Source organism: Bubalus bubalis, chromosome 23 (genome assembly GCF_019923935.1).
Source record: "Bubalus bubalis isolate 160015118507 breed Murrah chromosome 23, NDDB_SH_1, whole genome shotgun sequence".
Taxonomy (NCBI): Eukaryota; Metazoa; Chordata; class Mammalia; order Artiodactyla; family Bovidae; genus Bubalus; species Bubalus bubalis.
This window is the reverse complement of record NC_059179.1, coordinates 44627324-44648779: the sequence shown is the minus strand read 5'-3', so window position 1 is coordinate 44648779 and position 21456 is coordinate 44627324. Positions and strand designations below refer to the sequence as shown.

At 55.4% G+C, this 21456-nt stretch overlaps 1 protein-coding gene across 10 annotated transcripts in view; it reads left to right on the top strand.

The window, feature by feature from the left end:
- Positions 1–21456, top strand: part of CTBP2 (C-terminal binding protein 2) — a 169159-nt gene that overhangs the window by 132159 nt on the left and 15544 nt on the right. For 2 of the 10 annotated variants that reach the window (XM_044934934.1, XM_006080426.3), the window contains exon 1: positions 1622–3299. The exons of the other annotated variants lie outside the window; for them this stretch is intronic. In XM_044934934.1, coding sequence (XP_044790869.1) covers positions 1637–3299 — 1663 coding nt within the window. In that variant the 5' untranslated portion in view covers positions 1622–1636. Of the gene's footprint in view, positions 1–1621; positions 3300–21456 lie in introns of those variants that run through there. 10 annotated transcript variants of the gene reach the window in all.

Here is a 21456-nt window from a genome sequence, read left to right as displayed (position 1 = left end):
AGGGGGCACTGCCCTGTGTTTCCCTGTGCCTCCAGGTTCTGCACAGGGATTTGCACTCGCTTTCCTTCTCACTCTTAAGTTTTCAGTATTTCTCATTTAAAAAAAAAAAAAAAAAAAATTTTTTTTAACTGGTAATTCTCTTTAGAGATTCTAATGGAATTTTCGGTTAAGGGACATGTGGGTGAAGACGAAACATTCTGAAGTTTAATGGCTGCAAATATGTATATAGTCTTGTTTTTAAATGTTCTGACTATACACAGCCCTTGTAAGCGTGGGATTCCCAGCTTTCGGTTTCGCTGTGAATTCTGTGTCTTGGAAGCTACATTTGGAGGACCCCGGTCCCGTCTGGTGGCGCTTCCCAGGCCATGTCTGTATGTTTGAGGAAATGTTTTAATGCTCCTCTGTGGGGCTTTCCTGCATGCAGATAACTGCCGTCCTCTGCATTACTGCACCTAACGTCCCTGGTGGGCTCTGTCAAATCTTAATCCATGGGAATATGGGAGATGATCCACGAGATCTGAGCCAGGCCAAGCCTGCTAAAATTAATGTGTCCCTTGCAAACAGATTTAAAGGCAAACATGCCTCAGATGCAGCCTCCTCCCTCCCGGCTCTGCTTCATAACATTGGGGTTTAGTCGCTGACCTCTGTTGCCCTCTTAAAATGCTCAATTCTAGGCTACACATGGGCTGTATTTCTGTTGCCGTGGTTTTTCCAGGCGGTATGAAAGGGTCTGTGTTGTGTGATAATACGGGAAAGAATCCGTTTGGGCTTGAGCAATGTTAATAACTCGTTTGATTTGTAACCAGAGTCATCTCGGAGCCAGATTTCAATATTGGCAAAGCGTCAGGCGGCAGACCTGGCCCATCTCTCGGGCACCTCCTGCTCTAGAACTATGCGTGAGGCTTTTTCTTTCTTATCCCGCCTGCCTGCTCACATTTAATTTGTTCTTAGCCGTGTGCAATGGATTAACATTTCATCAGGGTGGATTAAGATTGCATCGACATTAAAGCAACCTTTTTCTATTTTCCTCCTGTCACTTTTAGGCGATCCTGATCCTAAAAAAGTGGGGGTGGGGGGGCACCTTCAGGAGGGGGCGGTGGGCTCATCCAAAAAGTGCCCTGGTGAGAACGGGGGAGATAAGCCAGGGCTTCAGTGTGAGAAGAATTCCCAGTCGCAGGTCGGGAGGCCTGGATGGAGCCCGCAGCCGGTTTCATCGGTCTAACGAGATGTCACATGGAACAAAAGCTTTAGGGGTTTTATTTAGCTCCTAATCCGCTCGCTGAGAGAGCGGAGGTCCATGTGAGTGCTCCAGCCGGGGGGAGGTGGGGGTGCCCGGCCGGCTGGCTGCAGCCTCCTTTCTGGGACTGAGCCGTAAAGAAAAGACCTCTGGTGCTACCGTTGGAGAGTGAGGCAAAGTTACCGTGAGTGTTTTGTCTACTAAGGTTTCAGAGAATTAATAATTCAGGCCATACTTTGAAATCGAAAACCCCCAGTTGGTCCTTCCTGCTGTCTCGGAAGGGTTAGAATACAGCCAGGTCTGGTTTGGATGCATGTAATTGAAGATTTATAAAGAAAGCCCTCCTCTTCTGCCTCTGGCCGCAGTCTTTTTTTTTTTTTTTTTTTTTTTCCTTTTTCAATGCCGGTTCCCAGCAGGCATATAAATATTGGTCGATCTCAGAGCTGGGATGCAGCCGGGTGGTACGAGGGCCCCTGGGAGGTCACCGAGGCTCCTGGGAGGAGAAGCTCTCTGACGGATGGAGGCGGAGAGGGCCCTTGGTACCCTGGGCTGCGGGATGTCGCCATGCCCGGGGCGGCTGAGCCCTGCCTCTACCGGGAGGCCTTCTACAGCACGGCCGCTGGAAGGAAGAGCTCCATCCCCGACTTCGCCTTTTACGACAGCAGACAGGCGGTGATGTCGGCCCGCGGGGCCCTGCTGCCAGGGGATTACTACAGTGACCCGGCCGGAGCCACCCGGGCACCCGGGGAGCCTCCGCACCATCGCCACCCGGGAGCTGGCCAGCCGCTGCCTGGTTATGGAGCGCCGGGCGGCAGGATGACGTGGGAGCCAGTGGCAGCCCGGGCCCCTGCCCTGCAGGACACCGGTCACCTGTACCGGGACCCTGGAGGTAAAATGATCCCCCAGGGGCAGCGATCACACAGCAGGGCCCCTTCGCCCGTGCGGTACATCGGGGAGCCAGCCGACAGCAGGTACGGGGCAGAGGCGCCAGCCTACCCCACCGGCCAGGTCTACAACGATGCGGGCGAGAGGCCGGTAGATTCCGCCACCTCCAGGCAGGCGGCCCCCACATGCCTGGTTGTGGACCCGGGAGCGGCAGCTGCCTCCGGGATCGGCGTGGGGACCGCCCCCAGCGCCCCACCCCGAGGCTACGGGCCAGCCCGGGAAGGCGTCCACCCCAGGATGGCTTATGAGAGGTGCGAATCCGATCCGTCCGCCTTCCAGGGGCCCGGGGGCAGCAAGAGGAGCGTGATGCCAGAGTTCCTGGCCCTACTGCGGGCAGAAGGCGTGTCGGAGGCCACGTTGGTGGCCCTGCTTCAGCAAGGCTTCGACTCCCCAGCCGTCCTGGCCACCATGGAGGACGCGGACATCAAGTGTGTGGCGCCCAACCTAGGCCAGGCCCGAGTGCTGAGCCGCCTGGCTAGCGGGTGCCGGACGGAGATGCAGCTGCGCAGACAGGGCCGGGGGCCGCCCCTGCCCCGCACGCGCTCCAGCAGCTTCAGCCACCGCAGCGAGCTCCAAGGCAACCAGGCCGGCCTGGGCGCTGCAGCCCTGCAGCCCCAGCCCCAGGCGGGGCCCCTGCAGGCGGCATCCCCTCGGGCTGTAGACCCCGCTCACCGCCGCCCCTCCAGCGCACCGTCCCAGCACCTCCTGGAGACCGCCGCCACCTACTCAGCCCCCAGGGTGGGCGCCCAAGCCGTCCACTTCCCGTCCAACTCCGGGTACAGCTCCCCGACCCCTTGTGCCCTGACCGCACGCCCAAGCCCTGCATACCCGCTGCAGCCCGGCGTGCCCTTGACTCACCCGGGCCCCAGGACTGCCTACTCGACGGCGTACACAGTGCCCATGGAACTGCTGAAGCGGGAGCGTGGCACAGCGGTCTCCCCTGTGCCCAGCCCCCACGGCAGCCCCCAGCTCCTGCGGAAGCCCGGCACGCCCCTGGAGCCCCCCACCCTGCCGCCAGCCAGCCAGAGCCTCCACACGCCTCACTCGCCCTACCAGAAGGTGGCCCGGCGGACAGGGGCCCCCATCATCGTCTCCACCATGCTGGCCCCGGAACCAAGTAATGCACCCCTCCCTGCCTTTTCCTCGCGGGAGACATTGAGGGGACGGACAGTGGGGGCCGAGGTCTGAGCAATGGACAGTGGGCCCCTCAGGTTCCTGTTGCTGTCGCTCTCCAGCCAAACCTGGAGAGACCAACCCACCCCCGACTCAGACCCACCTATACACCCCCTCCTCCAAACAGGGCACCCCAGCCAGCTGGACAACACACAGGAGGGCTCTCCTGGGTGAAACTGGTGTGTGTGCTTCAGGCTGACCGGCTAAGAATGGCATTACCTTCCTTTTTCTCCAGTTGAGCTCAAGCTGATTTGTGGATTTCCCTTTATTGGGAGGAAGCACAACTGTTTGGGAGGGCTGGGGGGAGGGGTGTGGAAATCATTCAGACCAGGATGAAGCCCTCAGCTCACAGGCAGTGGCGTTTTCTCCAGCTCATATTCAATGGCTTTGGAGAATGCTGGGTATTTGTCCAGCGCCTCCCTGTACAGTGGGCAGCATTCTTGCCATCAGAAGTGCTTTCTCGTGAGGAAACGCCCCTCTGAAGGGTCTACACAGTATCAGAGGTAGGGTTAACCACTGCCGAGCTAAAGATGGATGTGCTTCCAGACTTGTGTGTTAAACAAAGATGTTGAAATCCCTTAGAACTCCCTGTTTCAAAAACAAACTCAGTCTCGCATGTTGGAAAACACAGTTGGGGATTCTGCTTGCTTGTAGGGAAGAGTGTATTTCCATGTGGAGGAAAGAGAGAATGATCCTAGCTTGTTCTCTCCAAACCACGAGCCAAGTGGAATTGAGTGCGTGTGTGTCCCGGGCACCTGGATAGAGTTCCAGGTGGACACCCTCGGAGCCGTGCTTCAGAATTGTCATTTCGACCCTAGAATCCTTACTGACTATTTAAGCTGTAAATCAACTTTCTTCCTTTCTTTCCCTGTTCCCTTCAGCAGTTTAGAAAACTGCACCTTTTTTCAATGACTTTTTTTATTTTAATTAATTACTAGCATCATAGCGTGGATATAGTGGGATGAGAACTGTAAAAATAAGAGGGACCTTTTTGAAAATATCTCTTAAATAGCTGTGGATGGGACCTGGTAGCCTGATGTGGTAGCCCTGAGATAAGCGTTAGGTTTATCTGTTATGTTGGTGAAGCTGGTGATGGTTAAGCTACTCGCAGACTGAAATGGGGCTGTTGCTTTACAAGTTGACCTTCACACATTTCTTTCTTATTTCCAGAGAAGCATTGGTTGAATTTCTCTGTTGTCTCTCTATATATTCTAGTTTTGTCTCATGTATAGATTTTCTTTCTCAGTCTTATATAAAATGTATTTGACTTTTTAAAATCAGTATGTGGCAGGAGAAAAGTCAGATAGTGTTTCCCAGGGCCTGCGTCTTCCCCCTCACCGTCAAACATTCTTTCTTTGCAACCAACTAATTTGCATGGCGATGACATTTGTTGCTTCAGTAATTTCATCTGATAATGGCTGGGCTTGCAAAGCGGATCTGAAAACATATTCCTTAATTATGTGTTGCTAAGCAACGGGAGGGTTTGGTCATAATCACAGAAAGATTATCTGCATGCTCAAGTCCTGGAAAGGTTTTGCTGAAGGAGGACCTGTTAAATTGCCTTCTTTTCTTCTTCTTTTCATTTCTGTTTATTTTGCACTGCCTTCTAACAAAAACAGTCGCTGTTATTTGGGGACTGGGCGAGGGATCTTATTTAAGTTGTTTGGAGTGTGATTGTTAACACACGGTTCTGCAGACCTAGGGATATTGATTTTTGTTTCATTTGCATGGCAGCAAGCCAGTGCCAAGAAGCCTGCAGTCGGAAGTCTGCCAGGAAATGAATCTCTCTGTCAGATGATCTGTCCGTAGCAGTGTTTCCTCTCGTTCCTTCTCGAATGTTGAGTGTGTCATCGTAGCCCTCCCCCAGAAGCAGGGGGTGGGGTGGGGGTAGGCGCTCAGCTTGCCCCGGGAGCGTTGAGCCTGGATACGAGACATTTTGTGAGGCAGGATTCCTAAAGGCAATAGCAGATTGGGATCTGTTGGAGCCTACAGTCCTACTCCGGGCGGTCACTCTGCCCCCGGGGAGACTGAGGTCTCAGGGATGCACTGCAGACCTCGGGTCCGGAAACCTGAAGCTCATGGGGACAGCCCCACCGCCCCGAGCTGAAACGGGAGACGGCGATCTTTCAATCCAGATCCCGCCGCCTCAGTCATTTGCGGCACAACCAGCTTGAATAAATTCATTCTGGTCTTCACCTAATTCGCATGTTTGCTCCTGATCTGGCGGGGCAGGGGTGCCGGGAGGAGGCCTCTCTCCTCTCTCTGTCCAGACTGGTGATCCGAACGCTTGCAGTGGGTGGCTTGTTTGTTTCTGAGCGCTTGGTTTTATGTGCTTTGGGTATTTTAATCTTTTTCATCTTTTGTGTGTTTTTCCAAGTGACTTTCCATTTGCAGTTATTACAAAGTACTGGCTATATTCCCCGTGTTGTACGGCACATCCTTGAGTACATATTTTAATTTGTATTTGCTTTTCTCTGTCCGTGAACTACCTGCTTCATTTTGGTTGGCTTTGTTGGTATAAATAACTGGCTCCTGTGGACTGGGCAGTGGAGGGTAGCCAGGTGAGGACAGGCCCCCGGAGCAGCCCGCAGCTCCTGTGATGCGGGATTACTGGGGCTACATGTCAGACCCATGTAAGCGGCGGTACCTGCTGGATCTGCTGCTGTTTACACGCTGACCTGCTCGACTGGAGCACAGGCTGCGGAACCTTCTGGCAGTGGCTGTCACCCAGTGATGCCCCCTCCCGTGTCACGTGGCATTGACCGCAGCCAAGGATTTGCTGTCGCCCGAGCCCTCCCTGAGCTGGTGCAGCCGGACGCATCGTGTAAACAGCAGCTCCGCAGCCATCTTCACGGGTTTGTCCCCCTGAACACAGCCACGCACGTGGGCTGCAGGGGCCGCAGAGCTTCCAGTGTGAGAAGCACAGCCCCAGCCCAATCTTTTTCTGGCCCCTTTTGGTTTCTGTCCAGGCATTTTTCTAGATACAGCTCGATTGATGAAGTGCATCTGTAATCCCCATCTAGTGCCTGGGGACACTGCCCAGAGACCCCTCAGGACAGGAGAGGGGGTGTCTGGGGCCCGTCCACATGGGGCCGTGGGAGAGGCTGGTGGTGTCACCGTGTTAGGTCAACAGGAACTGGTCACTTTGGGTTCACTCCTGCTAGTGTCGTAGCAGTGGTTTCCAGCACCGCAGGTGTGCACGCTGGGTCCCCTGGGTCAGAAGTCCCATTGGATCTGAATGGAGGTTTGTTCTTGTCCGGCCCTCTCACACCTGGTGACTCCTCCCATGTCCCTGCCTTTGTTTGAAGGTCCCTCTGCACAGGAAGATCTGTGCTGGGGAGTGGGGTCCAAATGATTCACTGGTTCTGAGAATGATGACCCAGAAACCATCAGCCTGGAGAGGGGTGCCATGAGACCCCCAAAGACACCCTCCCACCAAGCCAGCTGATCACATCCACTCCCCAACCTCAAAACAGAGCTGGACCAGGAAGTGTGGGCTCAGCCAGCCCCCTGCATGTCTACATTCGGGGACTGGGTGTGGGGACTGAGCCTGGGAGCTAGCTGACCCTGCAGAGAGCAAGCAGTGGGATGCTGACCCTAGCTCTTCCATTGTTAAGACCCTACATCCTAACCCCAGGAGATGTGTGAAGGGAGCAGGCCTCTCTGGGCTGTGGTCCAGAGAGCATTCCTTAGCCCAGAGCCCTGGCTGAGCAAGGCAGGGCCAGAGCTTGGGGCTGGATCCTTCAGCACTGCTCCAGCCCCCGCTGTGTTCCAGGCCTGGGGTCAGGTGTTGGGCACTCACACGTGGGTGCAGCCCAGCCTGGGCTTCTGGGCATTCCCACCACCGCCCACCCAGTTAGTATATAAAAAGACAGTCACCTTAATGCGATAAGGACACACGTGGGGAGCCTGCAGCACTTGAAATGCATCCAGAGCCTGGCGCCCCGGCAGGGGGCACTGAGCGCAGGGCTCTGACTCCAGAATGAGCGTCAAACTGCAGCCGTGGTGGTCAGGCTGAGGGAGAGGTTACTGTGCAAACCGGCGAGAGGGTGGCTGTGTGTGTGTCAGCGTTTGTACCCCGGGAAGGCTGTTGAGGTCCTGGCTGCTGCCTGGGGCTCCCTGGGGCATCGCCAGGCTTCCCTTGCTGGTCGACCTCTACCTCCATGATCAGGAAATCCTAGCCTCAGTTCAGCTGGAAGGGGGTTCGTCCAGAGCTCTTCTTCTCCCCAGCAGTCACTTCCAAATCAAGCTCTCGGGAAGGAGCTGTGCACTTTCAAGGTGCTGGCAGGCCATTCCAACACCTGACGCGAGTCCCAGGTCAGTGAAATCAACAGGCTTGGTTTTGCTTTTGTATTTGGTAGGTGTTTGGGGCTGGCAGAAGGAAAATGGAGAAGGAAAGGGCAACCCACTCCAGTACTCTTGACTGGAAAATCCCATGGATGGAGGGGCCTGGTAGGTTACAGTCTATGGGGTCACAAAGAGTCGGACACGACTGAGCGACTTTGCTTTGAGGCCTTTTGGGGGGCTGGCCGCTTGCACCTGGGTTGAGAGTCCCAGCTCCCCCTTTGGTTCACTCTTCTTCCTCACCCAGGGTGCCCATCAGCCAGGCCTGCCCTGGTCATTGTCATTGTCCTGGGCCACTTCCCAGGCCCGGAGGTGGGAGTCTGTCTGGCCGTGGGGCATTCGGCTCACAGACTGGCCCTATCCCGAGCTCTCTGTCTCTCAGAAAGGCCCACTCTGACCTCTCAGGTATGGACTGGGTCCTTCTGTCCACGGAGGCTGGCATCCTGGTGAGCTGTGGCCTGGTGGCGTTCCAGCTGCTGTCCACGCGGCAGGCAGAGGGCAGTGCTGCCAGGCCTGGGTGAGGCTGAGCCGAACGGGCCTTTCACAGAACCGGGTCTCTGGACACTTCTGTCAATTCATCTCTGCGGCGTTCCACTCCCAGCTCTGTCTGCCCTGACCCCCGCTGCCAGGCGTGTATATCCATGGTCATACAAGGAGTGTGGTCTGTGGGAACTTGGGCTTTGGGTTTTCTTATTACTATTATTTATTTTCTTTGACTGTGGCATGTGGGATCTTAGTTCCCTCACCAGGGATCAAACCCATGCCCCATGCACTGGGAGCATTGGACCCCCAGGGAAATCCCATGTGGGGATGTAGGTGTGGACTGTCTAATAAACTCCACCCAATAAGGGGTGGGGGGAGTGGGCTCCTGGCTGCTTGGAGGGCTCTGAGGTCCTTGTTTAACAGGTTTTCAACCTGGCATGGTAAGGGACATGGAGAACGTGATTAATGAAGTTATTCTTGCTGCGCTTTCCTGCCATTCAGTTTAAAGGAATCGATCCGTGTTCTCATGAGGGAACGTGGGGCCAGGACTATGGCTGGACACCAGCCAGCTCTGCCCGCGTTCCCGCCACCAGACCCTCTTTGTGTGGCCCAGGGTGGCCGAGCCTTCTCATCTCTCAGGCATTTTCTCTTCCAGTTCTGGAAAGCAGGTCTGAGTAAAAAGAGTAGGGCCCGTGCACCAGGGCCTCTGCCTTCGGAAGCAGCCTGTCCCATGTGGCTCTGGTCTGCGGATAACAGTTTTGTGTATTAGCATCTCTTTCCAGCCCCCACCTCCTCTCTGCATTTTGAGAAGTGGCAGTCTCGTCCAGAGCAGCAGTTAGACTTTCCCGGGGACATGAGCCCCAAGACGGGGCGAGCTGTGGTGCGTTTATCTACCCGAGAAGAGCAAAGCCAGCACACCACCTTGCCACGTTACTTCCTCACGTGACCTTTGCCCTTGAGTATCCGGTGTCCACACAGGGCTCCTCCAGTTCACATTCTTCTGGGTGGGACCTGGGAGGACAGGAAGCAAAACCCAGAGTCCTCACTGGCTTTTGGTACCAGACACCTGACCAGCACACAATTTCTCCCATGGTGCCTGGAAGCACAGAAGGTTTCCTTTTGATAAAGTCCAGTTTCTTTCTTTCCCCTCTGGTTGCTTGTGGTTTTGGTGTCATCCTCCAAGGTCATGAAGCTTTATGCCTGTGTTTTCTTCCTAAAAAGTCTGGAGTGTTAGTTCTCCCGTTTAAGTCCTTGAAGCATCCTGAGTTGACTTGAATATAGAGTCGGGGGGGTGGTTCCTCTGCATTACTTTGGGTGGATGCCCGGTTGTCCAAGCACCATTTTTGCCTATTTATCTTATTGCTTGCTTTTGGCTGTGCTGGGTCTTCATGGCTGTCTGCGGGCTTTTCCCTGGTGCGGTGATTGGGGGCTACTCTCTAGTTGGGGGTGCGAGCTTCTCATTGCAGCGGCTCCTCTTGTTCTGGAGCGTGGGCCTCGGTAGTTGTGGCTCCTGGGCTCCATAGTTGTGACACACAGGCTTAGTTGCTCCACAGCATGTGGCATCTTCCTGGATCAGGAATCACACCCACGTCTCCTGCATTGGCAGGTGGAGTCTTTACCAGCGTGCTACCAAGGGAGCCCCAAGCACCATTTTTAAAAAGAGAAAAGTCAACATATATTAATGTGAAAGATTTGCAGGTGTTTGGAACCTATTTTTTGTCCCCAAGATTATACAAGGCAAGAATTCTAAAGCCATTTCTTAGGTTCTTTGCTGGTACATGGAGTTATTTTTCTTTAAGTTTATGAAAGGGAAATAGTGCTTTCATCCGTCACATAGCCCGCGTTAGCAACATAGAACCTACGTGTACCTAATGTGCTGCCTTTAGGTGTGTTTTACCCTCCTCTGAGGCTGGCTTATGCACAAAGGACGTTTTTAGTTATTTTTCATGTAATGGGGAAAAAAACAAGACTATTGACTTCTACTTGCTCCCTCCTGCTCAAGGAACAGGAAGGGACAGCTTTAACAGGGACAATTTAACAGGCAGTTAAATTTAGCCCAACAGTGGTGCTCAGCGTATGAATAAAGCACCCTTTGCCAAATTGTTAGGAGAGCATAAAATCAAACCTGTAAACACTTGTCCCCACCAAGGGGTGGGTGACTCTTGGGGATGTGTTTTCCCAAGCTCGGTTGAGAATTGATCCCAGGAAGGGTTTGCAGATGTGAGCGGAACAACTCCTTGTTTAACTGTGGGAGGGCTGGGTGAGGAAGCCCTGGTGCCGAGTTTGTCCTCCTGAGCGAGCTCTCTGGACGGGCCAGGAAGGGAGTCAGGGCTCTGTATCTGGCTCCTGTGAAGTGCTGGCGAGGCCACTGGGGAGCGGGTCCTCCCAATTCCTCCCAATACTGACTTGATCGGAGCTCAGAGCCCCCGCAGGGCTCAGGGGGCCCTCCTGGTCCCAAGTTCCCCTGGTAGGCCTCTTGCCCTCTCCAAGACTGGGGTCAGCGAAGCCAGCCCTGAGTGCCTCCGGACCTGCCCAGCCCAGTCAGTGTCCCCGCCCTGCAGCATCTGGGCGCAGTGATCGCATCTGATTCCCAGGAAGACTCTCGACAATTTCCCTTTTTAAAGTGAAAACTCTGAGGCTCAGAGGGGTTCGATTCTTCCCCAGGTCACACAGCAGGGCAAGCACTTTGGGCCAGCCTGTCTGACTCCAAACTGTTCTTGGTCGCTGGGTCAGGAGGAAGCACCAAGCACAGCTCAGGAAATTCAGTAGCGCTGGGAGCTGGGAGCACTGCTCCACGCCAGCAAGAGGCAGTCAAGAGGGTGATTCTGGAGCATGAGCCCAAGGTGCAGTGAGCTTCACCTCCCCAGGTGCGACATTGAGGGCAAGTTGGGGCCCCCTCCCCAGCCTTCTGAGGACCCATCACGTGGATGGGCCCAGGCTTTGCACGGCAGAAGCTCAGTGCTGGTGGCTCCCAGGGCACCTGCAGGCACTTGCCTGTCCCCAGCTGGTGCCCCGCAAGCTGCCCTGGGACACACGTGGCTCTGCTGTTGAGCCAAGCCCTTGTTCTCCGTACTGTGCTCCCTCCCGGGGAAGTCACCGAAATTAATTCTGTGTGATTAAATGGAATGTCAAATGTTCCTTGGTCCTAAGAGGATTTAAGCTTGGCTCTCAGAAGGGCTCTAACACACACACAAGGGTAAAATTGAGTAGATGGAGAAATAATAAGGGCAGAAAAAGATGAAGCTGGGGAATGCGGCCAGAGATCAGAGAGGACTCCCCATTGTCCTGTGCACAAAAGACAGGAAAGGATTTCACGCTGAGCTTCCTAGCCACCACGGTAAAGAGGGAAATGAGATTGTTGTGAGGTTCACATGTGCCTAAGACGGGACCACGGAGTCCATCGCTCCAAAGACCCTTTTCCTGAGCAATCAAGAGCTGAATTTTTGCTGCCCTCAACCACACGTCCAAAGAAGCCAGCAACGGCCCGAGGTGTGCGATGTAATGTCCTCTCCCCTGCCTGCCCCAGCCTGCGCCCTCCCATTGACAGGCTGCTACCCTGTGACTGGTTCCTGCCTCTCATCTGAAATTTCAGACAAAATTTGTCCCAGGGCTTTGTCCAGTTGAAGCTGTTGAGCTCACAGGCGCGGGTTTGGGGCCTGGCTGGGCTGCTTCGGCAGCTGGTGGCTGGCTTCCTCCCCAGCGTATCTGCCGCTTCCATCATCCAGCCCTTGGTTGGCATCGCCAAGTCCACGGGGAAGGGGCGGTTCTGCTCAGTTGAGGGGGCTCTCTGCCTGGGGGTGGGGTGGGGTGAATGTTGTCGTCAGCACCCCGGCCCAGGCCTGTCCCTTCCCCTCCAGCCGCGGTCCTTACAACTTCCCCTCTTCACCCCACCAGCTTCCCTGCTGGAGAGCTTTCTGTGAGAAGCTTTTTATTTGAAGGGATAAATATGGCTTTGTGATGGGTTCTAGTGTTTTCCTGTGAACTGGGCTTTGAGCCTGGATTGCTTAAGACATCATTAAGTTTTAAGAAAAAGTTATAGCGGAAAAGAGCAGGGTGGGGACGTCCGACCAGCTGTCGCACTTGGGAAAATGAACTTCCTGGCTGCTTTGGGGCCCGAGGGCAGCACGCTTGGCCTCCGGCCCGCCGGACAGCAAGCCTGTGAAAGGGTGCTTAAGACTCAGTTTCCTTTTGGGTTTTAGAGCCCCATGTAAAACTGCAATAAACCGAAAGCCTCGTCCCTGTTCTGTCTACTTCCTGGCCTTAGTGGCTGCCACGGCTAAGAAGCAGGGCAGTGTTTTGTTTTTATGGGCCCTTGGCTCAGGCAGTGCAGTTAGAAACATAAGCCCAAGTCTGCCAGGCTCTTCCAGGGGCCTTTAGGGAGAAGGGCATGTTGTCTGTTCCTCAGGGGCCCTGGTGGAGCTGGTCCTTCTGATCAGAGGGGACGAGTCAACCGCAGGGGCAACACTCGTGAGCAGCCCTGCCCTCCTCGTGGTGTGTCCGCTGTGACCCCCGACCTTGACTGGGGGGCTCACAGAGCCAGGCTTGTTCCACTGCTGTTTCCTGTGCTTTGGAAGGAGTGGCCCTTCAGGAATCGAGAAGACTGGGGTGTCCTCGGCCTGGTGGGGACCCCTCTGTGGGTCTTCCTGCCCCTGGGGTCCCGCCAGCCCTGCGCGAGCCCGTCACAGGCGGGCGGCACTCGGGCTGGGCCGTGGGTGTGTAGCGCCTGCCTCTGCCAGACTCCTGGCATCTGTCGGTTCTTTTCTCATCTTTACTTCACTGTGTTTCTCTCAAACATCCCCTTGTATCGTTGCTACGGGCACGTTTTTAGAACTTGAGAAATACTCAAGCGAAATATACAGTGAGTGGCTTCCACTGGCGTCCCCCCTGCCCCCATGCCGTGGGCAGGGCCTTCCTAGAAGTCTCCAAGGCTCAGGGGCTCAGCCCCCAGCCAAGAGAAGACCACCAACCTGGGCTGCTCAGCTTCCCCCGCCCAGTGTTGAGGCTGGGGTAGGGGGGGCGGGGGGAGTGGGCGACGGGTTTCTGAACACCCCGGCTTGTGAGCTGGGACCAGAGAGTGGCAGCTGCCCGCACGCAAGGGAGCAGGCCCTGGACGCCCACCTCTCAGCCAGTGCCCACCTCCTGCTGCGGGAGCCCTGGTCCCGGGAAGGGAAGCCGGGCCCTGACCCAGGAGCGGTGGGTGAGCTCGGCCGCTGAGACACGGCGTTGAGTTCACCAGGGTCACTGTCACGTGTGGCCTGGGGGCCCCTTTTGTCCTTGAGAAGTTCCTGCTGTGAAGGAGCTGCCACCAGGAAGGATGGGTGACAGGCTCGGGTCACTGGTGGCGGGGGCCATGGGGGGCTTCTGACTCCTGGCAACCCCCACACCAAGAGCAGAGGCTCCAGAGGCTCCCACGGACGCCGTTGATTGGAAAGGAGGCATGCATATGTTCCCGGCCAGAAGGGGCAACAGAGGTTGTCCCCGCTCCAGGCGTAAGCTACCTGGTCACTTGTCCCTCCAGGGACTCTTCCCCCATGTTGAGGGGGGCAAAGGTGCAGCCTCACCTGGACTGGGAGCCAGTGGGTCCTTGCACTTAGAGACCTGCTGTTCCCCAAGCCCAAAGCCTGCAGCCCTGCCCCCACACCACATCCCGGAAGCTGTGGGACCACCCACATGAGACTGAGCATTTGGGGGACATTTGGGGGACAAAGGACCATTAGGTCATTTGACCGAAAAGTCAGAAGCAGAGCCACACGTCCTTGGCTGCTTCAAATGTGTTTCTTGGTGGCGGGTTTGCTTCTCAGTGGCGTTCAGTGTGGTTTCCTCTGGACCGGTCAGCTGGGAGGGTCTCTTGCGCGCCGATGTGGGTGATGTTTGCCCCGCCCCCTGCCGAAAGCAGTAGGTTTCCAGGCAGAACATCAGGTGCTCTTCCAGGCAGAGGGGTTCACCGGGTGCACAGGAGGCTCCCTGGAGACTGGGGGGAACACTGAAGACCCGGGGCCACCCTGCAAGTAGCGTGTCCAGTGCAGCAGAGTCAGGGCATCTAGATGCCAGACAGCCTGCCCGTGTGTGAGTGTCTAAGAAAGTGCAAAATGGGCCTGGTTTTGTTCTTCAGCTCTATTGGGCAAAGGAAAAGTGTCTGTTGCTTCTTTTTCTCAGTTCCAGTTCCCCGGTGTGGTGTGGACCCTACACAGCTCAGGCTACCAGGACAGTTCACCTGGGTGGCTCTGAGGGGTCTTTCTGGAGGTGCAGAGCAGGCTGCGTCGGGTCTGCCGTGGCACTCAGGACCTCGCTGCGTCCTGTGGGGTCTTCGATTGTGGCACACAGACTCCCGAGTGTGGGCTTCGGTAGTCATGGCGCACGCGCTTAGCTGCTCCATGACAAGTGGGATCCTAGATCCCTGAGCAGGGATCAAACCCACATCCCCTGCAAGGTGGGTTCTTAACCACTGCACCACCAGGGAAGTCCCAGATTGTACTGTTCTTTAAACTAGATGGCGTGCTTCCCACAGGTCTGGCATGTAGACCTCTGCTTCCAAAAGCTGCCCTCATGTGCACCCTGGGTTCACGTGTCTGCCCAGTGAGCCTGGGGGGGGTGTGGGCAGTGGCCAGGGCCCTGGAGAGCCCATGAGCCTCCAGCTCGCCAGCTCTCTGTCCAGCTGTTAACCTGAGCTAAGGCAAGATGGCCTGAGAGCATCTCACTCGGAGGCCATGACTCATTAAGATCCATGTTTTATTTAAGAAGCTAAGCTACTTATTGGGCCACTCTGTAGCCATCTGGACCGAGCCTACAGCTGCCTTTATAGAGGTCACTAAAATCAGGACTGAGGAGTGGCTGCAAACCAGCACTCCCCCACCATGGGCCACACTCAGCCTTCTGGGGAGCCCCCCTAGTGTGGTTCGCCCCCAGCAGCGCCGCCCCTGCCTGAGGACGCAGAGGGCCAGATCTCCCCATACTTGCGGTTTTTCACGCCAGGGCGGTGCTTACTAGCGTATTCACAGCTGAGTAGAGGAACCTGACTTTGGAAGACTGAGGGGCATTCAAGTTGCTGATGGTCTTTCGGGAAAGGGCTGTGTGTGCAGTGACCACTGGGCTTCCTTCCTGCCTGATGGTACTGCTCATCCCTGGGCAACCTGTGAGCAGTGCCCACACAGCCATACTTTAGAGATGACTTGGGTTCTGTGCCCGACCACCCCAGTAAAGTATCAGAAATAAAGCAAGTTGCACTAACTTTTTTTCTTAGTGGTTTCATATTGGAATACTCTTGGTTAACAATGTTGTGTTAGTTTCAGGTGTACAGCAAAGTGATTCAGTTATTCATATCCATGTACCTGTTTTTTCAAATTCGTTTCCCATTTAGGTTATTACACAATACTGAGCAGAGTTCCGTGTGCTTTTCAGTAGGTCCTTGTTGGTTGTCTTAAAACATAACCGTGTGTGCTTGTCCATCGCAAACTCCCAATCTACACAGATTTTCTGGTTTCCCAGTGTGTTCCCTGGTGGCTCAGTCAATAAAGAATCCAGCTGCAATGCAGGAGACAGGGGTTCAGTCCTTGGGTAGGCAAGATACCCTAGAGAAGGAAATGGCAACCCACTCTGTTTTCAAAAGAAAGAAGAAAGTGAAGTCGCTCCATTGTGTCTGACTCTGCAACCCCAGTGACTGTAGCCTGCCAGGCTCCTCCGTCCACGGGATTTTCTAGGCGAGAGTACTGGAGTGGGTTGCCATTGCCTTCTCCAGGAGATCTTCCCGACCCAGAGATCAAACGCAGGTCTCCCGCGTTACAGGTGGACGCTTTACCCTCTGAGCTGCCAGGGAAGTCCCCACTGTTTTCGAAAGGCCACCCCAGAATCCTGCCGTTGCCAGGCCTTGGAGACAGGCCCTGGTGAGAGCTGTGTGGACAGCCTTGCCCATCACTGGGGGAGCCACTCCCTGACAGGGATGCTCGTGTTGGTGAACCAGTCCCATCACTGAACCACCCTCAGCTTGATCCCTGCTTGGGGCGCCTCACCTGGGGAAGTCCATCCTCCACGGGATCTCTTGCCTTGATCTGTCCTGGGGATGCCTGGGGACCGGCCTCTGGGGGTTCTTGCTGCACTGGCGATGGGTCCCTGCCAGTCAGAGGAGACGTGGGCTCTCTCCGCCTTGGCCTTGCCTTGCTGAACACATAAGTCTGCTGTCGCTGGGCGGCCGATGACCCCAGAACTTCTGGCTTGCAGGCAGCAGGGCTCTGCCGGGACTGGACGGCCTGTGGCGGCCCTCCTCTCGGCTGGATGGCTGGACCCTGGACCTGTGGTCCCGCCTCCCAGTGTGTCCCAGCTCACAGCTGATCTCAGTTTCACTGTGAATTTGGAAGGCATGGTGCCCACCCCGGGGGCCCAGCCTTGGAAGCGGTGCAGCAGCCCCTCTGTCACTCTGGGGGTTTCAGACTGAAGTTCAAGGCCAGCCCATTTCCCTGGAGTGGGGAAGTGGATTCCCCATCTTGGGATTGGTGGGGGGGAGCGACAGAGTTACCCTGGGACAGGGCGTGTGTCAGGCCACCAGGAACAGTACCAGGCACAGCCGAGGTCCTGCTGCAAGGAGTTGGGTGCAAACCCAGGCACCTGCCGCAGAGCCCAGCCCCACCCTGGGTGGGGGGCTCTCTCCCCTTCCTCTCCAGAAGCCCCCCCACCCCCTGCCCCCAGCAGAACAGAGGCCCGTCCCAGAGTGACTGCGGAGGGCTGCGCCTGGCTGGGGGGCCTTTGCGTCCTTCCCCTGGGGCCTCCCTACATCTCCCTGCTTCTTTCCACGCTCGCAGTGGTGGTGTCACGTGTGAAACACTGACCTTCACTTCCTTTACCCAATCAAGAGGGGGACTGGGTCCACTTAGCATGACCGGCAGATGTCAGCTAGCCTTGCGGGGCGCCCCACGGGGGTCAGCAGGGAGTCTGAGACCAAGACCGCTGGGATTGATTAGTCATGCCTGTCATGAGCGCAGTGGTTGTGTATCTGCATTTGTCGTCCGGGTCTGCTTTCCTCTCCAGCCCTGAGCACACGGCCATTCATCTCCAGCCTGCATCGAGTTGCAAGATGTTCCCATCTCGCTTGGCCTGTATTAGACGAGTGGACTTCCACATCTAGGCCCAGATAGAAACTGATTTCGTGTTTCTGATTTTGTTTTCATTCTTATTTTTTGGCTGTGCCGCATGGCTTGTGGGATCTTGGTTCCCCAACCTGGGGTTAAACCCCGGGCTCTCCCGGCAGTGGAATTGCAGAGTCCTGGCCACTGGACTGCCAGGGAATTCCCTCCTGTTCTAGGTTTTGAAGTATCTTGGGGGAAGCTGTTTCTTCTATAAGCCAGATTCTCTGTGCATGTAGAGTTCCCTGAGGAAAGCGTCCATGCCTGTATCCTCACTGGGGCCTAGAACCAGGCCAGGCTCTCACATGGCAGAGCTTGGAGGTGAGAAATCGGGAAGGAGCGGGGATGGATTGGATCTGAAGGTCCACTTTGAGGGCAGCCAGAAGCCTGTGAACCAGTGTCCACTCCAGTAACTGCCCTTTGCTTCCGCCGCTGTGGTTCCAGCAGGTCCCCAAACTGCCCTCAGGCTGTAGGTGTACCGTTCCTTGGTCATCACCTCCATCCCAGGACATTCCTGCCCAGGATCCTGGGACATTCCTGCTTGGGATTCCGGGCCAGTGAGAGAGGGCTCACTGCCACTCGGGCCAGGTAGGGCGCAGGATGGAGGGTGAGTGCTGGAGCGGGTCGTGTTGCGATGCAAAACTAGGTGTGAAAAGCGAGCCCGCCAAAGAAAAATTGGGTTCTCCGGCGTGCCAGGAGAGCATGTCTGCACTTGACCAAGTTTTCAAAATCAAACTGCAGCCTGGCCGCATCCCAGACTGGCCCGGAGAAAGCGGACGCGGCTTCCTGGGCCTGGGAGAGCTGCCCAGGGACACCGCAGAGAAAAGCACTTTTGCCAGATGAAAAGGCAGATAGCAGTGTGGGAACAAAGATGAGGTTTCCAAAAGTAACTGCACTCTTTTTTAACCTTAAAATAGCGCCACACTTAGGAACACACATCTTTCTGCAAATCCCTGCCTTGCAGCCGCTCTCTGAACCTCCCCTTCATCTTCTGCTGCTGCCGTGGTCCCTGCCATGAAAGGCGAGGGGCGTGCTCCTGCAGGTCAGGCACCTTCTTGGGGTGTTGGGGACAGTCACTACCTTCGCTCATTTTCCAGAACTGCTTTCTGAGTAAGCTCCAGCCAACTACAGAACGTTTGTTGTTAACAGTGTAGAACAGTTTTTGTAACATGGATAAACATGTTTACAAAGCAAGGGAAGCCTGCCCCCCACGAGGCTCCACAACCTCCTTCCCCAGGCAGGAGTCTGCTGTCCCAGGCCACGGGTGGACATGTAGACCCTTCAACACAGCCATGTTTGCGAGTTGAAAGCCGAGTCTCGGATAAGGGCTCGTTTCTGTCCCAGGGTCAGCATCTGGTTCCCGCTTGGCCCCACGAGTCATGAGCTGCAGCTCCGGGTCATGGAAACGCCAGCCCGTGAAACATGCTGCTCGTCAGACATGGGATCTGATTCTGCGTCTGACCTTCTGGGGATCGGAACTGACTAGCCCAGCCGAGAAGGGTGGGGCCATGCTGGGTTGCAGAAAATGGCCTTTTAATTGGGGACCAGCTGCATTTAAGGGATGGAGGGGAGATGTGACCAGATCCTTGCGAAGTGATGCGGGCTAGAGGGCAACAGGTGCAGGCCTGACATGTCCCTCCCCGCCCACTCCGAGCCTCTGGGGTCTGCATGGCCGCGTCTCCCCGTTCTCCCAAGGGCCACCTGCATGTGAGGATGGGAGCCGCCTTCTACCTTCCAGGCCCCCATGCGGGTCCTGGGAGCCAATGACCAGCTGGTTGATTGTCTCATCCTCTTGCTGAGTTGGGCAGAGCAGTGCGTCTTGTCTCGGGTCTTTCTGCGGCCCCATGCAGGTCTCTGTCTGCTGGCCTTTCCAGGTGCTTGCTCAGGGTGTCAGCTGTCAAGACCAGTGGTACCGCACAGAGAATCCCGGGCAGCAGGGAAGACCTTAGGATGGACTTGGGATGCATGGCAGGTCCTCTTCCTTCAGGGGTCCCAGCCCCATCTGTGCGTCCTGTGAGGCCTCAAATGGCAGCCTCGCTGTACCTGCCCAACCCCGTCTGTGAGCAGAGAGGTGACCCTGCACAGGTGTGGCCGTCCACACATGTGACTGTCATCCATTATCCTGGCCAGCCGGGCTTTGGGGACTCTGAGGTTGCTGCAGTGTGGGGACACTTCCTAAAATCTGGTCCATTGTTAAAAGAGGCCTCTCTGCCTGCTGGGTCAAACATGATTATTACAGCCACTATCTTTAGGGTAAAATTGTTCAACGACTAAAATCCGAAAGCTGCAAAATCACGTCTCAGACAGTTTGGTTCTTGAGTTGTGAGTGACAGAAGCCAACCTTTAGAAAATGATGCATGGTTCTGTGGGAAGGATGTCCACTGAACTCACTTGGTGTCCAGAAAGGTCAGGAAATACACCACAGGGCCGCTCTGCATGGCATGAGCACGTCGTCCCGTTTCTTCGACTGCAGCCCCATCAGCCTGCGGGAAGGAGCTGGTGCTGTTTTCCAGATAAGGTGGCATCAAGGCTGGGGGCCCGAAGTTTACCGACATCTCCCTGGGGCCCTCCCCTTTCCACCTTGGAATTCATAGAGTCCTTTCAACTTGGCATTTACTGGACCGCTGGTCACTCTTAACAAACCTCCAGCAACTCAGCCTGGTGTGGTCTTTGTTTTCCGCTAAGTGTGTCTAATTGCACAATTATTTGTGTGCAGCTGCAGCTCGAAGCAACACCAGGCCCGGGGCAGACATCAGAGGTAGCCTCGAGCTGGGGCGCTGCGTCCCTGCTTCTGAGGAAGCGAGCCTGAAACCAGCAAGTAATTGACACCAGGGGAGTCAGCTGAGCTTTCTCTGCCCTGTAGACCTAATGCTGGATGAGCTGTTGAAAGTGCACTGATATGCTTTCTGAGATGTGTCCAAGTGCAGTTGGAATTATTCTGAAATGGGTGGAGTGAGTTCATCAATGGGAAGGGAGACTGGAGAAGGGCAATGGTCAGCCTGACTTGAGGGCCGCCAGGACCTCATCATCAGGTGCTTTCTCGGCCTCTCCTGGGTCCTTGGTCCCTGAGTTTCAGTTTCAGCATCAGTCCTTCCAATGAATATTCAGGACTGATCTCCTTTAGGACGAACTGGTTGGATTTCCTTGCAGTCCAAGGGACTCTCAAGGGTCTTCTCCAACAACACAGTTCAAAAGCATCAATTCTTCGGCGCTCAGCTTTCTTGATAGTCCAACTCTCACATCCATACATGACTACTGCAAAGAACCATAGCCTTGACTATACGGACCTTTGTTGCCAAAGTAACATCTCTGCTTTTTAATATGCTGTCTAGGTTGGTCATAACTTTTCTTCCAAGGAGTAAGCATCTTTTAATTTCATACAGTTAAAAATGTTTCAAGTTGCCAGAAGCACTGGAGAATGTCTCAGTTAATATGAGGTGAGATGTAAAGTCTAATTGCTACTTCATCTTCCTGGCATTTCCTGGGCTCTTCCTGGGTTCCTCCAGCAAGACTGTAGGGACAGTGGCTTGAAATTAACTGGATTCTGAGGCATGCAGCTTGATGAGTCCCATCTGGAACTGAAGGAGCATTGTCTATCCAGCATGGCCCCTTTGTAGAAGCCGACCTTGACAGTGACCTGGCTAAGCCATCTTGTCTTCAGTGCTGGGGGCCTCATGTGGCCCCCTTAAAGCCTGGCTCTACACTGTGGTCCCTGCACTTCATCCAGAACACCTGTGAATCTTGCCCACTCCCACGTGCCAGCCAGCCATCCGCCCTCAGCATCCTTCCCCAGCCTTTGCACCTGAGCCTCATGCTCCCCCTGCATCTCTGACTCCTGCCTTACCATAGAGAGCTTGAAGCCGATATCTGAGCCTCAGGCTTCAGGAAGCCCATGGGTCTTGTGCGTTCTGCATGCCCAGCCTGAACGAGGGCAAAGGGTGGGTTACGCCAAAGAGAAAGACAACCCAAGTCAGGGAGGGAGGCAATCGCTAGGCAACCCAGAGTTTGTTTCCCAGGTAACGGGATGCATGGACTGATGCTGTGGATGGGTGCATTGCAGCAGTGGCCCCTCAGCCTCTCCAGGTGCCTGCCTGGTACCCACTGTTGTTTTCCCTTGTGGTGACTTTTTAATTAACTGCTTGGATCTCTAGTCCTGATCAT